Raw genomic sequence first — 18,540 nt, forward strand, 5'->3', positions numbered from 1 at the left:
CCCCCCCCCCCCCCCCCCCAACTATTTAATGAGAGTGGTTCAATTAGGAACACAGTTGGACAAACAGGTTTATACCTCATCATATTTGCACCAGTCACAGCTCAAGATCTCAGCTGGGTGGGCTGGTATCACAAGTTTGACTCCTGGAGCTTTAACATCCCAAACTCTTAAAGTCTGGTCACCTGAAACAAAGATAAATTGTCTCAACATTGTTGAATCAGTTATGGGATACTGCTAATCCAGTAGTACGCAGCAAAGAACTGTTTCTTAGCTGTACACACCAAACTACTGTATAAGGACACTCATGCCAAATAAAGCAAGCACATTATAGACACAGATGTTAGACTGATGCAGAAAAGGAATCAGAACTTATTATTGCTTTTATCAGGAAAAAAAATCCCCAAACAATCGAAAAAACTTCATTTTATTACTAACATTTTCATTAATTGTAAAACTCTGATTTGATTAAAAGAAGATGAGGTAAAATAGTTAAACATTTAATTAAAGTAGGAGCTTAAGGACTATGTAGAAAATGGACTTAGAAGATCAGAATCACGAAAAAAAAAAAATCTTTCTCTGCAAGCCAGCTAAGAAAATGTACCTAGACACAAGGTTCTGGTGCACAGCGAAGTGACCAGTATTTAAAACGCACCTTATCTCCAGATTCTTTCAATGAAACAAAGATTTAAGATGCATTATCTGTACTCATCATGTGCAAATCCTGCACAGTTAGTCTCATATTGAAAAGGCAGCAGATAAAGTCATTCTGATGTGACTGTTACACAGATTAAAGGCAATGCCTGCTTTAACCTTAAATCACACATGGATGCACAGACTTCTTCAGAGAGCAATGAGGGGAGCCCAGCTTAACTGAAGAGCTGTGAATTCCCTGAGCCTCTCTTTACCTCCAGCCATAAACTGTCTTCTACCTCTGAAAATCTTCAGCATTTGTGTCTACCCGTCTTACAAGTTCAGTTCTAATGGCTTACAAAGCCATGGAAAACTGCATCAGCTGACAAAAGAATCATGCTTTTCAATTTTTTAAAATCATGATTCTCTTATTAACCCTGAATATTTAGCTTAGTATCAGCAAAAATGGATTCTCCAGCTCATTTGTTTACAGTGAAAATCAATGAGAATTCATGATTATGCCTGTGTTCACTCAAGAGACAAATGAAGTCACAAGAAGCTGTGTCCAAAACAACCATGATTTCTAAAGAAAACATTTATCAATACCACCTAAATTTAAAAGACACTGTTTTACCTGAAGAAATTACTAATGTTTATTTACCAGAAACACTCTTGAAATCCTCCAATTGGATATCATTGATATTTATGATTTTTACGCTGTTTAGATACAAGCATTTTGATGGTTTTAGTGGCACACTAAAACGCTGACCAACACACATTGGTCACCGGCACACAAAATCATAGCTCTTTTCAAGAAAACAGGCTACAGTTCAAACAAAACCATCCCTAGATCCACAACAACAATACTCCTATTGCATTAACTACCAGGCCCTGTAGGCTTTGCAAAAAGACATAAGAAGTTAGGAAAGCTCTAATTCAAAAATTAAGCTAGAGAGAGCTTGGTTCCATGACACAAGGCCAGCCTTATGACTGTGATACTACACAGATCATGAGAAGCTTTGCTCTGATGGGTGGTTGGCTTTTCTCAGACTCCATCATTGTGAGAAATACTGGACTCTTGGCGGATGGCTCCCCTACCTGTAAGGTGGGAATAACACATGAATACTCATAGTTTTCACTCCCCTCGCCTGTCTTCATACTGTCAAGAGCAAGACTGCCACTCAGTATACGTATAGCGCTCCTGACAGGGACACCTTGCAGTCAGCTGAAGCCCCAAACATCACCATAGTGCTTACAAAAACAGGACAACATATGGAGAGGAAGAAACATGACCAGCAGGGTCTTGGCAAAAACAAGGTACCGTGTCTGTCCACCCACCATCAGTCTTGCTAATCTGCTTGCCTGCAGAAGACAGATTTCGGTTTGAGTCTTAAGTCTTTCAGAGATACTATAATGGACTTCTTAAAAAGCTTTTGTTTTAATTTCATCAGATAACACAGATTTGAAGGGGAAACACATATTTCACTACAGACAGGATCAGTTTTCCCAAGCAAATAAATATATAAATCCAAGTGAACTAGAAGAATTGCTACAGAGATGGGCCACAGCAGCATTATAAGGGCCAAAAACATTTGGAAAAAGTAAGTTATTCAGCCAATAACAATTTGACACTAAATACAGAATAGCCCCAATCATTTCTTTTTCAACAGAAAATGCTGATGCACAAGAAAGAGTTATTTTCCCTTTTTTTTTTTTATTTCTCTGAAAATGCTAGACGTAGCTGTTATTAATTCTAGCTGGCACTATTTGTGAAGTGTTTTTAATAGAGTAACATAACATGCAAGTAAACCTTTCCATGAATAGAACACACTGAATTAAAGCCAAAAGCAAATTCCATTTTTCCATTTCAGTGGAAGAATCAGATTAATTAAAAAAAGCTGATAAACAGCTTAATCCTGACATGTCACACATTTTAAAAGAATTTTTTCACCTTAAACATAATTTCATGACCTCACTATATACATAATTTTTACATGTAATTTCAACAAAAAGTGCTGTTAAAAATTTGGAATTTCCACATTTCCATGATTCTTTCAGATCTGCATTACAACAGATCCATTTATTCCACGTGGTAAAGCAGAAGTAGGATAATAATATTGGAAAGTACAAGTTAAGCACACCTAGTACAATCATGTTAGTGATTAACAGCCATTTCCAGCTGGCATCCCAAAGTAAGCAATCACAAAAGTGGCCAACATTTCGCCCACAAAATATTTCTATTTCTGTAAGAAGTGATTTCTCTATGGCAACAGATTTTTGCTGGTCTGTTAGACAATTATGATTTCAGATTTGTTTTTATATTGTCTTGTTTTCTTTCATTTTAATGAATATTTGTGAAATCTTGGACGAATCATTAGAACTACACAATATATACTCATCTATTCAAAATCTTTGAAAGAGATGCTAATCTACAAGTACATCATCCCCGTATATGGGATAAAGACTGCTAATGTGAATGACAATGTGTGATAGCGAAAAGATACAGTTTATTTAAGATTTAAATTTCATGTAGGTTTTATACTGGCTTTTTATTCACAGATGTATTTTACCCAAATCCATAAATCATAATGGCCTAAGTCCTGTGACAATAGCCAACTAAGCAATCATTGCCAGACTGTGCAGAGGTGCAACATTAACTATAAATAATAGCTAGGTGTTTGGGAGATGATGATGATGAAAAATCCAAGAAACCTTAAGCACTCTCTGAAAGCAGCAAGGATCCTAACCAGGACAAACACATCTTTCAGGAATGGAAGTAGTGTTAGCTTAGAGTTTTACTCAAAAAAATTAATCTAATTTGAAGTTCTAAGGCAAGGCATGATCTTTTGACACTGTTCTCTCATCAAGAGAAAAAACTTCCAAATAATGTACTGTTAATTTACTGCAGGAAAAGAATTCAGCATAAAAGACATAAGTATTGGCATATAGGGCGTAAAATCAAAGAAATCTCTATTAAAGTAAGTACTCCTCAGTGCCCTTCAGCGATTACAAGTTAACATTAACTTGCTTACTTGTATGCATTTTTAAATACTAAACCAGATTAAAATATTAAGCCAGAATCAAATCTGTGGGAGAAGAAAGAGCAGAAAGTGTTGATGAATTTTTTTTTTGTGATGAAAATTGTGATGAAACTAAGTGAAGCCGCCTACATGGATTTAGCTCTTCCTGTCTGCTATAAAATGAATGGTTAAGAATGAAAACTGTATCTGTGGACATCGAATACAAGTTTCTGATGCACTGAAATGCTTCAAAACCATGAAGTTTATAAAAATATACTGCATTAGAGCAAAAATTATGCATGGACTTATATTACTTCAAAACTGTAAAAGAAAAAGAAAGCCAACTTTAACTCTGGTGTTATTCTCTATGCTTGTAACATTGTCCAGAGACTTTCAATGATTGATTCAAAGATGGCAGCCTGCATTTTCAAAGATTTCTTTTCTTGGGAATAGCTTATGAACTCCCCACACAATTTTCTTCTGACATCTGGTTCACTGGATTTGGATTAGCAATAAAGTTCCTATCTTTTTCTATCTTGTATCAGTTTGAATCAATATGTTGAGGAAAGAAGCCTTATATTTAACCATGAGTTCAACTGAAAGCAAATACTTTTTATATGGAAGACATCTCTAGTTTTGGATTTTTCCTGGTATAGGTTTGAATTGAACTTGGTGTTCTAGCAACGACTTTTTCTTTAAACTCAATACTAGTAATAAAATACTGCCTGTATTTGACAACTCTCAGAAATAACCTTTTTAGGCATGTTAAAATGATCATGCTGTCCGATTCTATCACAGATTACACAAGCAAGCCTAGAACAGGATTAATAGAGCTTGATTTAGTAAAGCTTACGGAGCATGACACTCGGATGAATTCAGTACCGTGCTGGTATGGCTTGCAGCAGCAGATTGGTAATGAAAACACCGACCTCACTTCAATACGTAGATTTGACACAGCACAGTAGGAAAGTAAATGATATTTCCATAGCTTCTAGCATAAACAGCAGTTTAGCTAAACTGCAACAAAACACAGTCATTCCATAGCCAGTTTGCTCCATTTGTACAGCAAAGTGACATGCAGCAAATTGAAGCCTCTTACTCTTATTCCTTGAGGATTTGGATTCCAAAAATGACCAAGTTTTGCAGAGCCTTGAACCTTGCTCGTGATGGCACTTCTAGCACATTCAACAAGCAAATAACATGGAACAAACTCATAAGCAGCCAAGGGTGCACCCACTCCACACACAAACTAATGGAATATAAACCTCTAGCAAAGCTGTTTGGAACTCATGACAATCCACTGTTGTAAAAACAGAAGATCCTTTCCTTCAGGTTTTTTTAAGGAACCTGAGCAAATGCAAACATCTTTTGAATTACTTGTCTGCAAGCTCCACTCCTCAACACTTCTCAACAGCTCCTTGTTTTGCCCTGTGCTACTTCTGAAGCAGCAATGTAAGCTGAAGCTTCAGAAAGCTGAAGTCAAAGACCTGACAACCCCAAATTTGGTTCAGGAACTTACACATGGAAAACACCTCTTTACCGAGAAGCCATACTCAAGGCTATTCCTTTTCTACTAATTCAGTAACTACCCTCTCAGTAGAAGTACACCTTCCCCAGCTCATTATTTTATGCAAATCAATCTGTTCCTTTTTAGTTTTCTTACATGCCAGCCTGATTAATGAAATTACAGCTTGACAACCGTTTAACTACACACACTGTCACTAACAGACCAGTAGGCAAGAAGACAAACTTTATAAAAGGCAACTTGCTATGTCAGGGCGGGCAATAAAACAGAGTACAAGATGAACACTGGTTTTTAATTTTAACCTTAAAATCTAGGACTGAATGCCAAGGCTTACAAAGAGTGCAGGCTGGATTTACAAGTTAATTTGTAAACTAGCAAAGCTACAGTTCCCCAACACTTCTGTCAACATAATAAAAGTTCCTCAGAAATTATCACTCCTTGTTGTGGTATAAAAAAATTTTTCACCCCAGGCTTTCAGTCTGAAAAGTCAGTCTTTAAGCAAAGAATACAATTAATTGATCTAAATACTGATGAATACAGGCATTATCTTGCAGATTTAAGAACACTTTTTCCTTTATTCATTAATTGTTTAAGGTGTTATGAAAACTATGTATCTGCCCTGATCAGTGATCTTAGGTAATGCTGTATTCATGATTTAAAAATGAATGCAGCATTAAAACTGAGGTCCCAGTAGCTAAGATAAAAGCTAGCAGTCATTCTAAATCTGGGCTTTGTCGAATCCAAAACATTCATGTTTTCATTTGCCAGTGTCACATCCGTATCAAAGAATACTACAGTTATGCAGATAAAGGTAAAATGGTACTCATTAATTACTTCCCGCTATTAAATTTAAAGGGCAATAAAACCAGTTGATACTATAAAGGATGCTTTCTTTATAAACCACAGGACCGAGCAAGGCCTATTGCTCTGCAGTTATGTAAAATAATTTAGTGAACTGATTTACGTTTGACTATATACTAATGTTGTGTGCATCTGGCACCTTCTTTATATGCTTCTCACCAATTTTCTCTCTGGGCAAAAAAAAAAAAAGAGACCTTCTGGGCAAATAACACAGTGACTCATTACATCCTTTTAGCCATGAATACACTGTTAGACATTTATGTCACTTCTTTAATGACATTTTCCACATCACCGTTTTTTCAGTACAAGGCAGACATTTACTAGGGCTCTGCTTTGGTGCTGCACGTACACCTGAACATCCTGCTTATCTTATCAGCTCAGAAATTGCTACTGACATCACAACAGCAGTTATTTACATATACAGAATTAACATTTGTTCTGTTACTATTATCTTTTTTTAATTTCAAATTGGGAGTTAATCCATTTACTTGCTTTTTGAGAGTACAAATGATGGCACATGAAGGCAACAGCATTGTAAAGAACCTCACACATCCCTATAAATGTTAAATTATATGCTGAATAAAAGCTAATTTAACTGAAGCACCAGACATATTTATCTTCTGTAATTCAATTGCGTTTTATTGCCCACTGCAGACAAATTTAGTTTTCCCATACCTATCCAGATCAGAGACTTAATGAAGGAAAGTAGCCACACTTAGTATCAAGTTCTTTTTCAACTGCTTTACATTGCAGTCTTAGGTTTCTAATTTTTTTTCACTTATATTCTTTTTCTAGTCTCATAAAAGTTTGAGAAAAAGTCATGTTCCAACTGCAAAGATTTAACCTTATTCACTTCAGGCAAAAGCCGTCTAGGCACATAATGGTCCTTCTGAGCAGCTATTTTACTATGGCTCACAGTTGTGTTTGTTTTTCTGTTTTGCGTTCACAAACTAATCAGTTAAGTAGAACTTTTGCTGCCATCTATGCGTATTAAAATAAAGGCAGAAAAAGGGCAAATGTGAAGCAAGGAAAAGGTTCCTAAACCTCCTAACCTCTTCCTTATTTTCTTTAAATTGAAAAAAAAAAGTGCATTGCTTTACTTAAATTTAGTTGAATCAGAAGCATTTAAAGACCAGCATTTTTTCAATCTATGGTTAAGCACACACCCCACTTATTTTACTGACATGCAAAATTTGAGGATTCTGCAACATGATACAGTTCATTTCTGGTCTGAAGTGCTAAGGCTTTATACAACTAAGATATGAGTAAGTACATGGCTGTGAGTAGGTATATGTGAGGTGGGATGAGAGAAAAGGGACAGGAGGGACAAGAGAGAAAGAATATACACACACTACAATCCTAAAGCAGTGCAGACTCCTTCAAAAGGCAGATGTTTCAATACCCTTCAAAACACTACTGTTTTAAAAAGTTAAAATCCAAGGCAGATGAAAGGAAATAGAAAAAGTTTCCCTCCAGACACATTTTCAGCTACTACTTGTCAAGATAACTCAAAGTTGCAAAAGAAGAGACCGCAAAACTCCAGGTAAACCCTTCCAGCAAGTGTATCAAGGAATGGAATTGCTGTAATTTCGACACAGTACTATCGTGTTGAGACTGTCGTTTCTCTCCAGCTCCAACTTCAGCTCGATGGAAGACCAGTCATCAGTTAAATTAAGCTGTCCCATAATTTTCTGTCATCCTTATGAAGTACGTGGATCATAGCAAATTTCAAATGAGGAGGTGCAGCCTCCTGAACAGTTCCACTTGACTTTCATCACGTCATAACTGACTGTGCAGAATGCCCTTAAACACTGAACAGTGAAGTGAACTCTCTGTAGATACATCATCTGATATGACTTCCTTACAATAAGGAAATGGCATTTATACCCAGAGCCAGAGGGTCATGAGTACTTGTCCTGCTGACCAAAGAAAAAACTCCCAATTTGTATTTTCTGTAGTGAATTAATCATAAACTAAAACCAAAAGCAGAGACCTTTTCCACATCAGCATGTCATGATTTCCAGGCAATACCTTTGGTTTGAACTTGTTTCATCTGGAAGCACACCAGAATTTTTATTTCTGAAACCATGAGGAAGTTCACCGTCATTCTGAACACTTTATTTTCTTCTACCTATTGGGTTTACACCTAGCATTACACTACAAAATTATTTCACACCGGAGTCGTACTTACAGAAGAAAAATACTGTGTCTCTTGTGTATGTTGTTTTTTCTATAAAACACTATGGAGTCAGCAATTGGTGAAAGCTGCCTGCATTTAGCTTCCAGCTCCAGCAGTGTACCTTAGTTTCTTTCAAGAGTCAAAGACAAATTCACGAAAGAATAGGAACTCTTTAGCATTTTAGTCAAAACTCACAACAGCTGCACCCTCTGAGACACTCAAAGAAGAGATCAATTGTACCTTGCTGCACCCAATTTAACTACCGCTATCCACAACATCTAACAACCAACGTTTCCCCAAATCATTCAGGTGGCAACGTATTAGAACAGAGTTGGGCTTCATAGCCTAAAGAACCGAATTTAAAGTAACTAGGTGGATCAGTAAAGCCTTTGTGTTCATCTAGAATGTCAGAAATTTTGTATGAGTAAGACTAACACAGAAGGGAGGCTTCTGAGCAGGATTTTAAAAAGATCGTAACACCCTCTGAAATTTGCAAAAACCATGAAGTACCGTTTTCTGCACTTACCTTTTACCAAATGGTACTCAGAATTTTGTAGTAAACAGCTGCATTTCAGCATACAGGGCTCAATCCTGTAAGTTTCTGCACAGTCTGTTAGATAGGTACCTCACTAAGTGTTACCTCAATGCATCCTCAAATAAGAGGAAATACCTGCGCAACAGCATCTGGCTTCCATGTACTACTACGTTAGAACAAATACGTGTAACTTGTAGGCCACTCTAGTTCAACTCTGCAAGCACAATCAGATGGAAACAGACAGACTGAAATTTTATGAAAGCCATATGCACTTTTTCATCAAACTTCCCACAGAATAGGGAAGATCAGTATCTGTGTGTACTCACTGCTTCTCTTCAATAGCAGGAACACCTATTTACACTTGCTTATCCTCTTGATAAGGGTTAAACAGTTTACACTTAAATCAGTACAAAAGTCCATTCTTGAAATTGGACAAAATTAAGCCACTGGATTTAATGAACCAATATTTCTATTAAGACAGTGTCTTACTGGCCCTCTGTTTCAACTCAACAGCTCACAGCACTCCTCACCCAGTCAGTCTGCAGTTAAACTCCAGATCTCACCTCAGAGGTCTCCTTGTGCCTCTGGAGCAGCAGCAGCGTTTTCCAAACATCTCATCACACTGTCTCTCTGCCCCTAGGCACAACCAACTCAATTACGATTGTATCCACCAGCAAGATTGACAGCACTGGCCAAAGCAGGAAACCTGACAATTACCTTTCCCAAAGGATGAGGCACAGAGATCTCCAGCAGTACTTAAAGCAGTTCATCGGGAACTGACTGTGTGTCTCACAAAGCTAACAGTCTACTGACGCTTGAGATAATTTGAACAGAAAAGTAAGCCAGAACACAAAATACAGCATATGACATGATTTAGTGGTCAATAACAAGAGTAAGAGAATGGGAGGGAGTTACACAAAAAAAACCCAGGAAAAAATTGCCACAAGTTAACTGAACTGACTGCTGGAAAACTTGCCGATCCCCGTTTAAACGGCCAAGAGGATGATTTACAGATCGTAACAGAACCTACAAATCCAGCTGCAGCAGTACTTTCATCTTTCCTTCTTCCCCTTTTATGTGTGACACACACTACCACCTGCTGGACAAAGTCCTGAACTAATCTAATAACATACAAGGAGTTTTAGTTGTGAGAACCCCTTTACCATCATGTTTACCTGAGGCAGATGCAAAACAACCTGGGATGTGTGGAGACCATATGGTGCTGTAAATGACCCCTTCATGGCCTTTAAAAGTGCATAATGACTTCCCCACAGTTGGATCCCACTGAATAAAGTAAAAAGAAAATTGTTGAGGTACACGTTCAATAAGAAAGAAAAGGGTTTAATACACAAAAAATCTAGATACACACTGAAAAGACTAAAATAACTTCTTTTTACCATGTATCATGAAAAGCATATGTATACTTAAACTGATGTCAACTGAGGGATGAAGCAACATCTCAGTTCAAACAGAGTTTCAAAAGTGTAAGAATAAAGAGGAAACATGAATCAATGGTGTTTCTTAACACAAAGAACTATCAGATCTAAAACAAATTACATTTTTCACCTTCAGCAGAAAACCAACATACCAGCTTGGCTGTTTGATCCCATGAACCAGACACCACTAGGTGCTCTCCTCTAGTTTGGCTCCAGTCAACACTATATGCCTATAAATGATATAACAGCCTCGATTAGAAAGAGCATTAGAATAAAAGTCTGAGACTCCAGTTAGCCAAAGTTTCACCAAATAGACTTGTATTTGCAGAATGGACTGTAACCAGCTAAAACCCCACACCAGTCAAGCACCACTATGCTCCCAACGATGCCATTTACCCGAACAAAAATTAAATTTAACATCCAAGTCTGGCGTTAAAGGTACATACATCCTCAGAATAGCATCCAAAAAAGTAAGGATGGGCCAAAATTGGAGGCGGGGAATTTGTAACAAAATCCACACAGACCTACCATCGCTCTAAGTTTCTACTACTATAAAAAGCCATAATTCAGACTGTTTTCTTTTCTCTGATCCAATTGTATTCAAATATCTAAAGTTTCTAACTGCTAGCAATGTAAATGCCATCTCTTCAGAGCTGACTGTGAAGTTCACTTTGAGGTTTTAGCCAAACATCAGTAAATGCTTTTTCATGATATCTAATTCTCATAAAAATACATGCCATAAAATACTCCTGATTTTCATCTTTTTCAGGTTCTACGACACTCTTTTTTTACCACTCATATCTTCAAATGAAATAAAATTTAAACCTTATATTCCCTTGTGACTAATCATTTCAGCTATTAAAAAATTGCGTTTCACTGTATAGTTGAAATAAGCTCCCTCTCCTCTGACAGTTTATTCTAACACCGGTCCCCACCTTGACAGATAATACCTTAACTCCTTCCTTCCCTGCTGACTTCTCAGCTCTGCTGTCTCAGTGAAAACAAACGCTCTAAGGCAGTTCTTCAAATAAGAAAGTCTCAGAACACGTACAACTTCCACCTCCAAATGTACCATTACCTTCATCTACATGAGAGAAGGTGCATTCTTCTGCCTAGTTTTACCCCACACCAGAATGGCCCAATAAGCTGCAGTGCAACATGAACCATTTCAGTGGTGAAGTGGAAAATTAGTAGCTCACATGGTTTATTTGCTTCACCTCCTGACCCAATTCGAACTTCCACAACACTGCTCTCAAACATGGCCACTACTCACAAGTAGTAAGTGGTGTTTAGCCAGTGCTCGCAATAGTTGGGCCACTAACCACTGAGGATTTGAACTCCAGCTGGGACAATCTACTTCTAGCACAGCACTGAATCCAATCTGCAAGTCAACATACTAGACGCTGTATTTGCCTTGGATAGATGGAACTGTGCATTAAATCACGGCAACCCTGTTTTGAAGGTGAGAATGTTTCGACTTGTGTCACCACACAAAAAAAGCACAAAAGCTGGACTGGAAAAAAAATCCAGCAAAAGCCAATGTCTTTTATGGACACTGTCCTGTACGAGAAAGGAAACTGAGGCATCATTTGGCTACTTCTGAGCATTTTCCTTCCTAAGAAATATTTCAATCTATGCTAGATTCCTGTTTAAATTAACTGGTTTACTCCTATTTACTTATTTCCTGTAAGTGGAAGGTAACCACCGCCCATAGAAAAATAAAGTGCATCATCTGCAACTTTCCTTTTTTATTTTACAATGTTCAGCTTTCCATATCATGGCTTGGCTTCGCAGACAAAGGTTTGGGAAGGGCTTTACCCACGCTTACTGCAAGCACGCTGATGGCTGACAAGGCCAATGCAGGATAGGTAAGACCGGTTGCAAAGAGCACACCGGAAGGTCTCCTTGGGTGGTACAGTCGAGGCACGGTTCTTTCTGCGCTGTCTTTTCTCCTCGAGACTGATTCTACGCGTGCTCTCAAAGGAGACAGCAGCGTTATGTACGGTGTGTCTCCAAATCTCCCAATTGGAGGCCAAGGTGGACCACTGTTGCTCAGGCATCATTTTGTACTAGCTCCCTTCCTTGAGGAGCCTATAACCCAAACGTACAGGACGCTCAGCCAGTACTTTACAAAAGCCGAGTAACAAACTGAGTGGTAATTCTTTCATGTGTTTTTCCAAGCCATAACTTTATGTCTTGGTTTTTCTACTTCTATCAGCTAACTACCAGTACACAGCTCATTAAGACACCCTCCCTTCCAAACTGACTGCTATTGAAATAATAACAAAGGAGACACACAAATACCTGCTCGTATTTTAAGGGTGGAAGACATCACGGTTCTCTAAAGTGGCCTCCAAGATCTTCACCGCCATTAACCTCTCTCCTTCTCCTCTCTCCCTCAATCTGTGTGATGGCCTGCATTCAACTCCTAAGCTGTTGCTGTCTGGAAACGTCCTTAAATGTACCACTACGTTGTTTGTCTCTGTGGCACGACAGCCCTATGAAGTCAGCTCCATTGAAGTGTCTGGGCTCCCATATTCCTGCCCGTGACTTCCCAGAAAGAAATAAGTCTGAGAAATATGCACCTGCACCACACAATTCACCTTGCCCCTTGTGTTTGGGATGTATCAGATCCACTGCACAGAGAAGGCAAAGCACACATGGCTCCCAGCTCGCTCACAAGCTATCAGCACATGGATCTGTTGAACACGTGCTGTGACATGTTCTGTGTACATCTGGCAGACGTGGTTGGGACTGCCTGGCACTCTGCAGCTGCATCGGAGGCAATGGGACCTGGGCAAATTCTCCTTTGGACAAGAATTACAAAGAGAACAGACCAGGCTCAGAAAAAGTAAGGGCTGTTTTTCATTTAGCATGTGACAAGTCCAGGTAATGGGAAGAGAATGAAAAGAAGGTGTGGAGAAACAAGTCAGGTTCACTTTTATTCTTCTTTCCTTTTCATGTTATCATCCAACATAAATTTACAGATGCTTCAACAGAAGTTGAGCAACTGGGAAGGCTAATAACACAGCATAAACTTTAGGTGTTAGTCTTCTAGTGTCTTACTTTCAATAATAAAATACATTAACACTAGTTAATGTCTAAACAGCAGCAAGAAATACCTCAGGCAAGATGAGAAGATGGAAAAAATATGTAAAACCATAAAATGTAGTTCAAAATAAATGTTTGGGCTCACTTCACACGACAAATTTAAGTCAAGCATTCTATTATCTCACATTTCAGTGAGACTTCATTAATATCAAAGTAATTTATTCATGAGATTCAGCAGTTGGTTAGTGCTGGAATAAAACTCATTGTCCTTTAATAATAAAGATGCACTTTTAAATTAAAATGCATATTCTTTTTGAAGAGGGATGATGATCTCATTTAGAAAACAAGAAACAGATCCCTGTCAATCTTTCTCAATAGAAATACTATAAAATGCAGCGACAAAATTGTCATTAGAAATGTCAGACATGGATTAATGACTAGGCAGGTAGTCAATCATTTTAAAGAGCACTGTCTGCCAGTGTTTACCACAAACTATTAGGTATATTCCCTCTGAGATCTATCCTCTTAATGCATGTTTATAAAGAACCAATACAAACCTTTTGTATCTCACAATAAACACTCAGCCCATGTGTCCCACACAGTCTTTCTAACTCATGGTTGAATGCGTCCACCTCCCCATGCTACCTGCTAAACTAAGACTTGGACACAGAAATGTTTTCTTCACAAACAACAGATGGTGTAGCAGAACCAAAATAAACTTATGGACAGAAATTCAATGAGAAAATGATAGACGGGGAAGAAATTGGTATTATGTTTTGCCTACATCTTCCTGTTACTACCATCAGCCTTCAAACACTATCATAAAATCCTGATCACAACTACAAACTCATCTCTCCCAATTCTTTATTTACACGGTACATATATTAAAGCAACAAAGAAATAAGGTACGTAAGACAGACTGTCAGTAACTGCAGTCACTCAGCTTTTAGCTTTGTGCTTCGTATCTGAAAAAATCTTGAGGTCTTTGTGAATACGGAAATGTATTTTGTCCATCATTTTTTATTGACTACATATTCATTAGGCTATTTTATTCAGTTTTATGTAATTTAGATAAAGTGTCAGTCATCCAAGATAAAATCGATTTCATCCAAAGTTCAAAGACTTGACAGAAACGAGGGCAGAGTTAGAAGGAAAGCATGAAAAATAAAGTAGAAAAATCACTTGGAAAAGAAAAATATACTAAAGGACAGATGTCCTTAAAAATATGCAAATGCATTTATGAACACGAATATAATATTTTTCTCTAACCATATTGCACAGCATAAAGAAACTGAGATTTTAAGAAAAACAAATGCAACAGCATCAAACCAAGGCTAAAAAAATACATGCTGTTCCAATATTTTACCACTCTTATTTGAGTAGGAACCCACAGAGGCTAGGATGGAAAAGGATAAGCAGGTCCCAGGTACAGCTGAAGTCCTAAGGATCTGCATAATGCGTATCGCTCACATTATCCTCAAGGATAACACTGCTATGTACATCAGCTGTCTGATTTACACCTATCCAATAATGTTCTCTAAACATCACAGAATGACCACAGTACTTTTTTACCACACAGTGACAAATTGGCTTATAAGAAACCATAAACGCTACTTCTGAATATGTGAGATTTATGTAGTTAAGCTACTGTGGCATATGGATGTACATATAAACACGTACAACAGGTAAATCACGTTACATGCAAAACAATCATAGAATCATTTTGGTTGGAAGAGACCTTCAAGATCATCTATCATGTAACCATTCACCTTGCACTGCCAGGGTCCCTAAACCATGTCCCTCAGCACCACATCTACACGTCTTTAAACACTTCCACGGATGGGGACTCCACCACCTCCCTGGGGAGCCTGTTCCAGTGCTTCACAACCCTCTCCGTAAAGAAATTTTTCTTAATATCCAACCTAAATCTCCTCTGACACAACTTGAAGCCACTTCCTCATTCTATCACTTGTTACACGGGAGAAGTGACCAACTCTCACCTTGCTACAACCTCCTTTCAGGTAGTTGTAGAGAGCAATAAGGTCTCCTCAGCCTCCTTTTCTCCAGGCTAAACAACTCCAGTTCCCTCAGTTGCTCCTTACAGGACTTGCTCTCTAAACCCTTCACCAGTTTCACTGACATTCTCTGGACATGTTCCAGCACCTCATTGTTCTTCTTGTCGTAGACATTAAGTTAGAAATTCAAACCACGAACCCACAGTTAAAAAATAGGTAGAATCACAGAAACATTTTGTTTGGAAGAGACCTTGAAGATCATCAAGTCCAACCATTCATCCCAATAGACACCAAATCTCCACAAACAAAAGACAGACAACCAACCCCACTTTTGATTGTAAGTTGACAAATAAATCTTTTAATAATTCAAACATTAGACAGGCCATTTTTCAGGTTTGCCTGGTTTACCTCCTGAGTGTGCTCTTTAAAGACTTGCAGAGGACCTTTGGTTTTGGCTGTATCCCAGATTTGCAGAGATCCATCTCCGCTAGAAGTGATCAACACATGTTCATTATTCTCACTCCAGGTCACATCAAACAGGCCATCATTCCAGTCAAAACTAAATCAAAACAATGAAGATATTTACCCACGAGAAAGCACAACATAAAATACGGACTAGTTACATCCAAAGACAGTATTCCCTTAAATCACCCTCTTTTCCACTCTAAACAGCACTTTTAGATACTTGAGTTTCCAGTAAAACTTGTTACAAGTAACTTGTTATAATGCTTACGTCGACAACTATGTGCCAGAATAGGCTGACTATGTTAAAGCACAAATGAGCCAAGAGCCTTCCACACACAGAGAATTAAATCTAATCAGTCTTAAACTTGCCAGACAGAGGTGCCTCATGTCTCAGCCTGACCTACAGTTTCTCCAGGATGTTGTTACAGAACAGAAGCTGTAGGAGCAATTTGTCTGTAGCAACTGTGGTAAACAAAGCTGGTTTTCTTGAGAGAGTTCTATCCAATTCACAACACCAGAAGGAAGCTCAATTACAATGAAAAACCAATTGAAAGACTGTCAGGAACATGTTAAAAATCTCTATCCTCCCTTAAAAGGGCTTTCAATGCACCAGCAATTCATCATACGGGATGTGATACCATATATTATTAGCTCTGCAACAACTATCAATGACCATGCTGTTATCCGATGGTAAATACTAATTTATTCACCCCCTTTTCTCAGAAGGTTCAGCTAAGCTCATCTGAAACTTCATGGCAGCCCACAGTAATGATAAGGGAAAGGAATACACAGAACATTTTGATAGAGAAAATGACACACCTTATGGCTCAGGAAATTAGAGGACTTTCTACCTCAAAATAAGGGGAGTCACTGCAAACACAGAAATGACCAGTACTTAACCAGGGCACTTAGCAGAACTTACAGTGTTGAACAGCTTCAAAGAGTCTTTCTTTATAATTATGAATTAAAAACAGTTTCTCTGAATATGATTAATTATTTGTCCTGGTTTTGGCTGGAATAAAGTTCATTTTGTTCCTAGTAGCTGGTCCAGTGCTGTGTTTTGGATTTAGGATGAGAATAATCTTGATAACAAACATATTCTAATATGGCTAAGCATTTGTTTTTAATCTATATCTAATCTTCCTCTTACTCTAAACAACTGCTGTTTCAAAACTGCCTTTAAAAAAATTTTGGGTCAGTGATGGTCAAGCATGAAACCCGCTCCTCCCTAGCCTTTCTCCTCCTCCTATCCAGACAACAAATCAAGCTCCTCTCAAACCCTTGGAATATTAAGCCTCCTAGGAAGGACCTCCACAGCTTTATGCAGCTTCCTACTCTATTTTCAGTACAAAGTCAATCACAAGTGCATAAACTTAGCTGGCAATGCGCTCTTCCTAAAAAAATTAAACTATTAGGCCTCCTAGGAAGGACCTCCACAGCTTTATGCAGCTTCCTACTCTATTTTCAGTACAAAGTCAATCACAACTGGCAATGCGCTCTTCCTAAAAAAATTAAACTTTTAACTTCAAGCTAGGGCAATGAGGCTGATTTTAATTTACATTATCAGTTTTCTATAAAATGGTTTACTCTAGGGAAAGGGTGCAAGCCCAACTACTTCCTGTAACAAAATCTAGGCAATGTAAACTTATCATTTGCATGCAAATACAAATGCACTCATTCCTACTTAAAGACAAAGCCACACATTCACTAGATGCTATAGCATGGATACAACACTTTTGATCGCCAATATCACAAAATGTTTGGGTTGTGTCTTGTACTCAAAGGATACACTGTAAGTGTTTTCTTTACAAAAATAAAACATAAACCTACATTACCTCCTGAGCAGGACAATCCCGCCTTCATTTTGTTCCAGCACTGCCAGAGTTCCGCAACCTAAACCAATAAAAACAAAGCAAAACTTGACATCTAGTTCTCCCATACCAAAGGAAACTACTGTAATTTGAAGGTAGCTCCAGCATGCAAATACAACGGGCATCTGAACCTTAAGAGGCCAAACAATTAGTTGCATAAATAAACATCTTGTTGTCACACGTTCTCTGAAACAGTGATAAAGAACAACAACAACAACAAAAGCAAACCAGTTTTTTTTGACTCCACTGTAACTGTAGGTTAGAAACAACTTGCTTATAAAGCCTAAAAGCGTGTTTTCCCCATGAGCTTCGTGTTAAGGACATCCCAGCAAGGGGTTCCTTCATCCCTCTGGTAACACAGCAGACTGTTTTCCCCGTTAATCTGGCAACATAAACACACGGCCCACCTGAAATGCAACCAACAGTTCAGTTCTGAGAAAAGCCACCGGTGCTGGTGGGTGCCCGTAGGACTAGAACGTTGTCAGAGTAATTTCATGTTTAGAAACATTATTTACAGTGAACGCCTTTAGGAGCAACGCTCCCAGCAGACACGATAGAGGTCCCAGCGCTGAGAAAGGCTCAGTTTGCCTCGTCAGCGGGACCACGGAGCTGCCAGGGCCTGTCCGGACACTCAGCGACCGAGGCCAGAGCTGTTAAAATTCTAAGGAGAAAAACTGATCTTTCATTTTCTTTTCAGACATGCCACTCACAGTGTGTATGTCTCTACTAGTACATTTATTCTCGGCCCTATAAAATCAGCGCTCCTCCGAGTGGGTCTCGTGAAAACCATCCCCAGAGCAGCGGGTCTGGATTCTCACAACCTCAGCGACAACCGCCCGGCTGCCGCCTCCCCCGGTCCTCACCCCGGCCCGGCCGCAGAGAGCACACACTGTGCCAAAGCGAAACAAAAGCAGCGGAAAGGGAAATCCCAAAACGCTTTTACAGACGCTGG

General features: G+C 38.5%; 1 protein-coding gene across 1 annotated transcript in view; it reads right to left on the reverse strand.

The window, feature by feature from the left end:
• PEX7 (peroxisomal biogenesis factor 7) overlaps positions 1–17,610 on the reverse strand; it is a gene marked incomplete at both ends in the record, with an annotated part of 23,553 nt that extends 5,943 nt beyond the window's left edge. Inside the window, 5 exons of the mRNA XM_010133673.1 lie at positions 76–182; positions 9,926–10,034; positions 10,339–10,416; positions 15,661–15,811; positions 17,553–17,610. Coding sequence (XP_010131975.1) covers positions 76–182; positions 9,926–10,034; positions 10,339–10,416; positions 15,661–15,811; positions 17,553–17,610 — 503 coding nt within the window. The remainder of the gene's footprint in view (positions 1–75; positions 183–9,925; positions 10,035–10,338; positions 10,417–15,660; positions 15,812–17,552) is intronic.
• Positions 17,611–18,540: the final 930 nt, after the last annotated feature.

This window comes from Buceros rhinoceros, unplaced genomic scaffold (genome assembly GCF_000710305.1).
Source record: "Buceros rhinoceros silvestris isolate BGI_N320 unplaced genomic scaffold, ASM71030v1 scaffold7633, whole genome shotgun sequence".
Taxonomy (NCBI): domain Eukaryota; kingdom Metazoa; phylum Chordata; class Aves; order Bucerotiformes; family Bucerotidae; genus Buceros; species Buceros rhinoceros.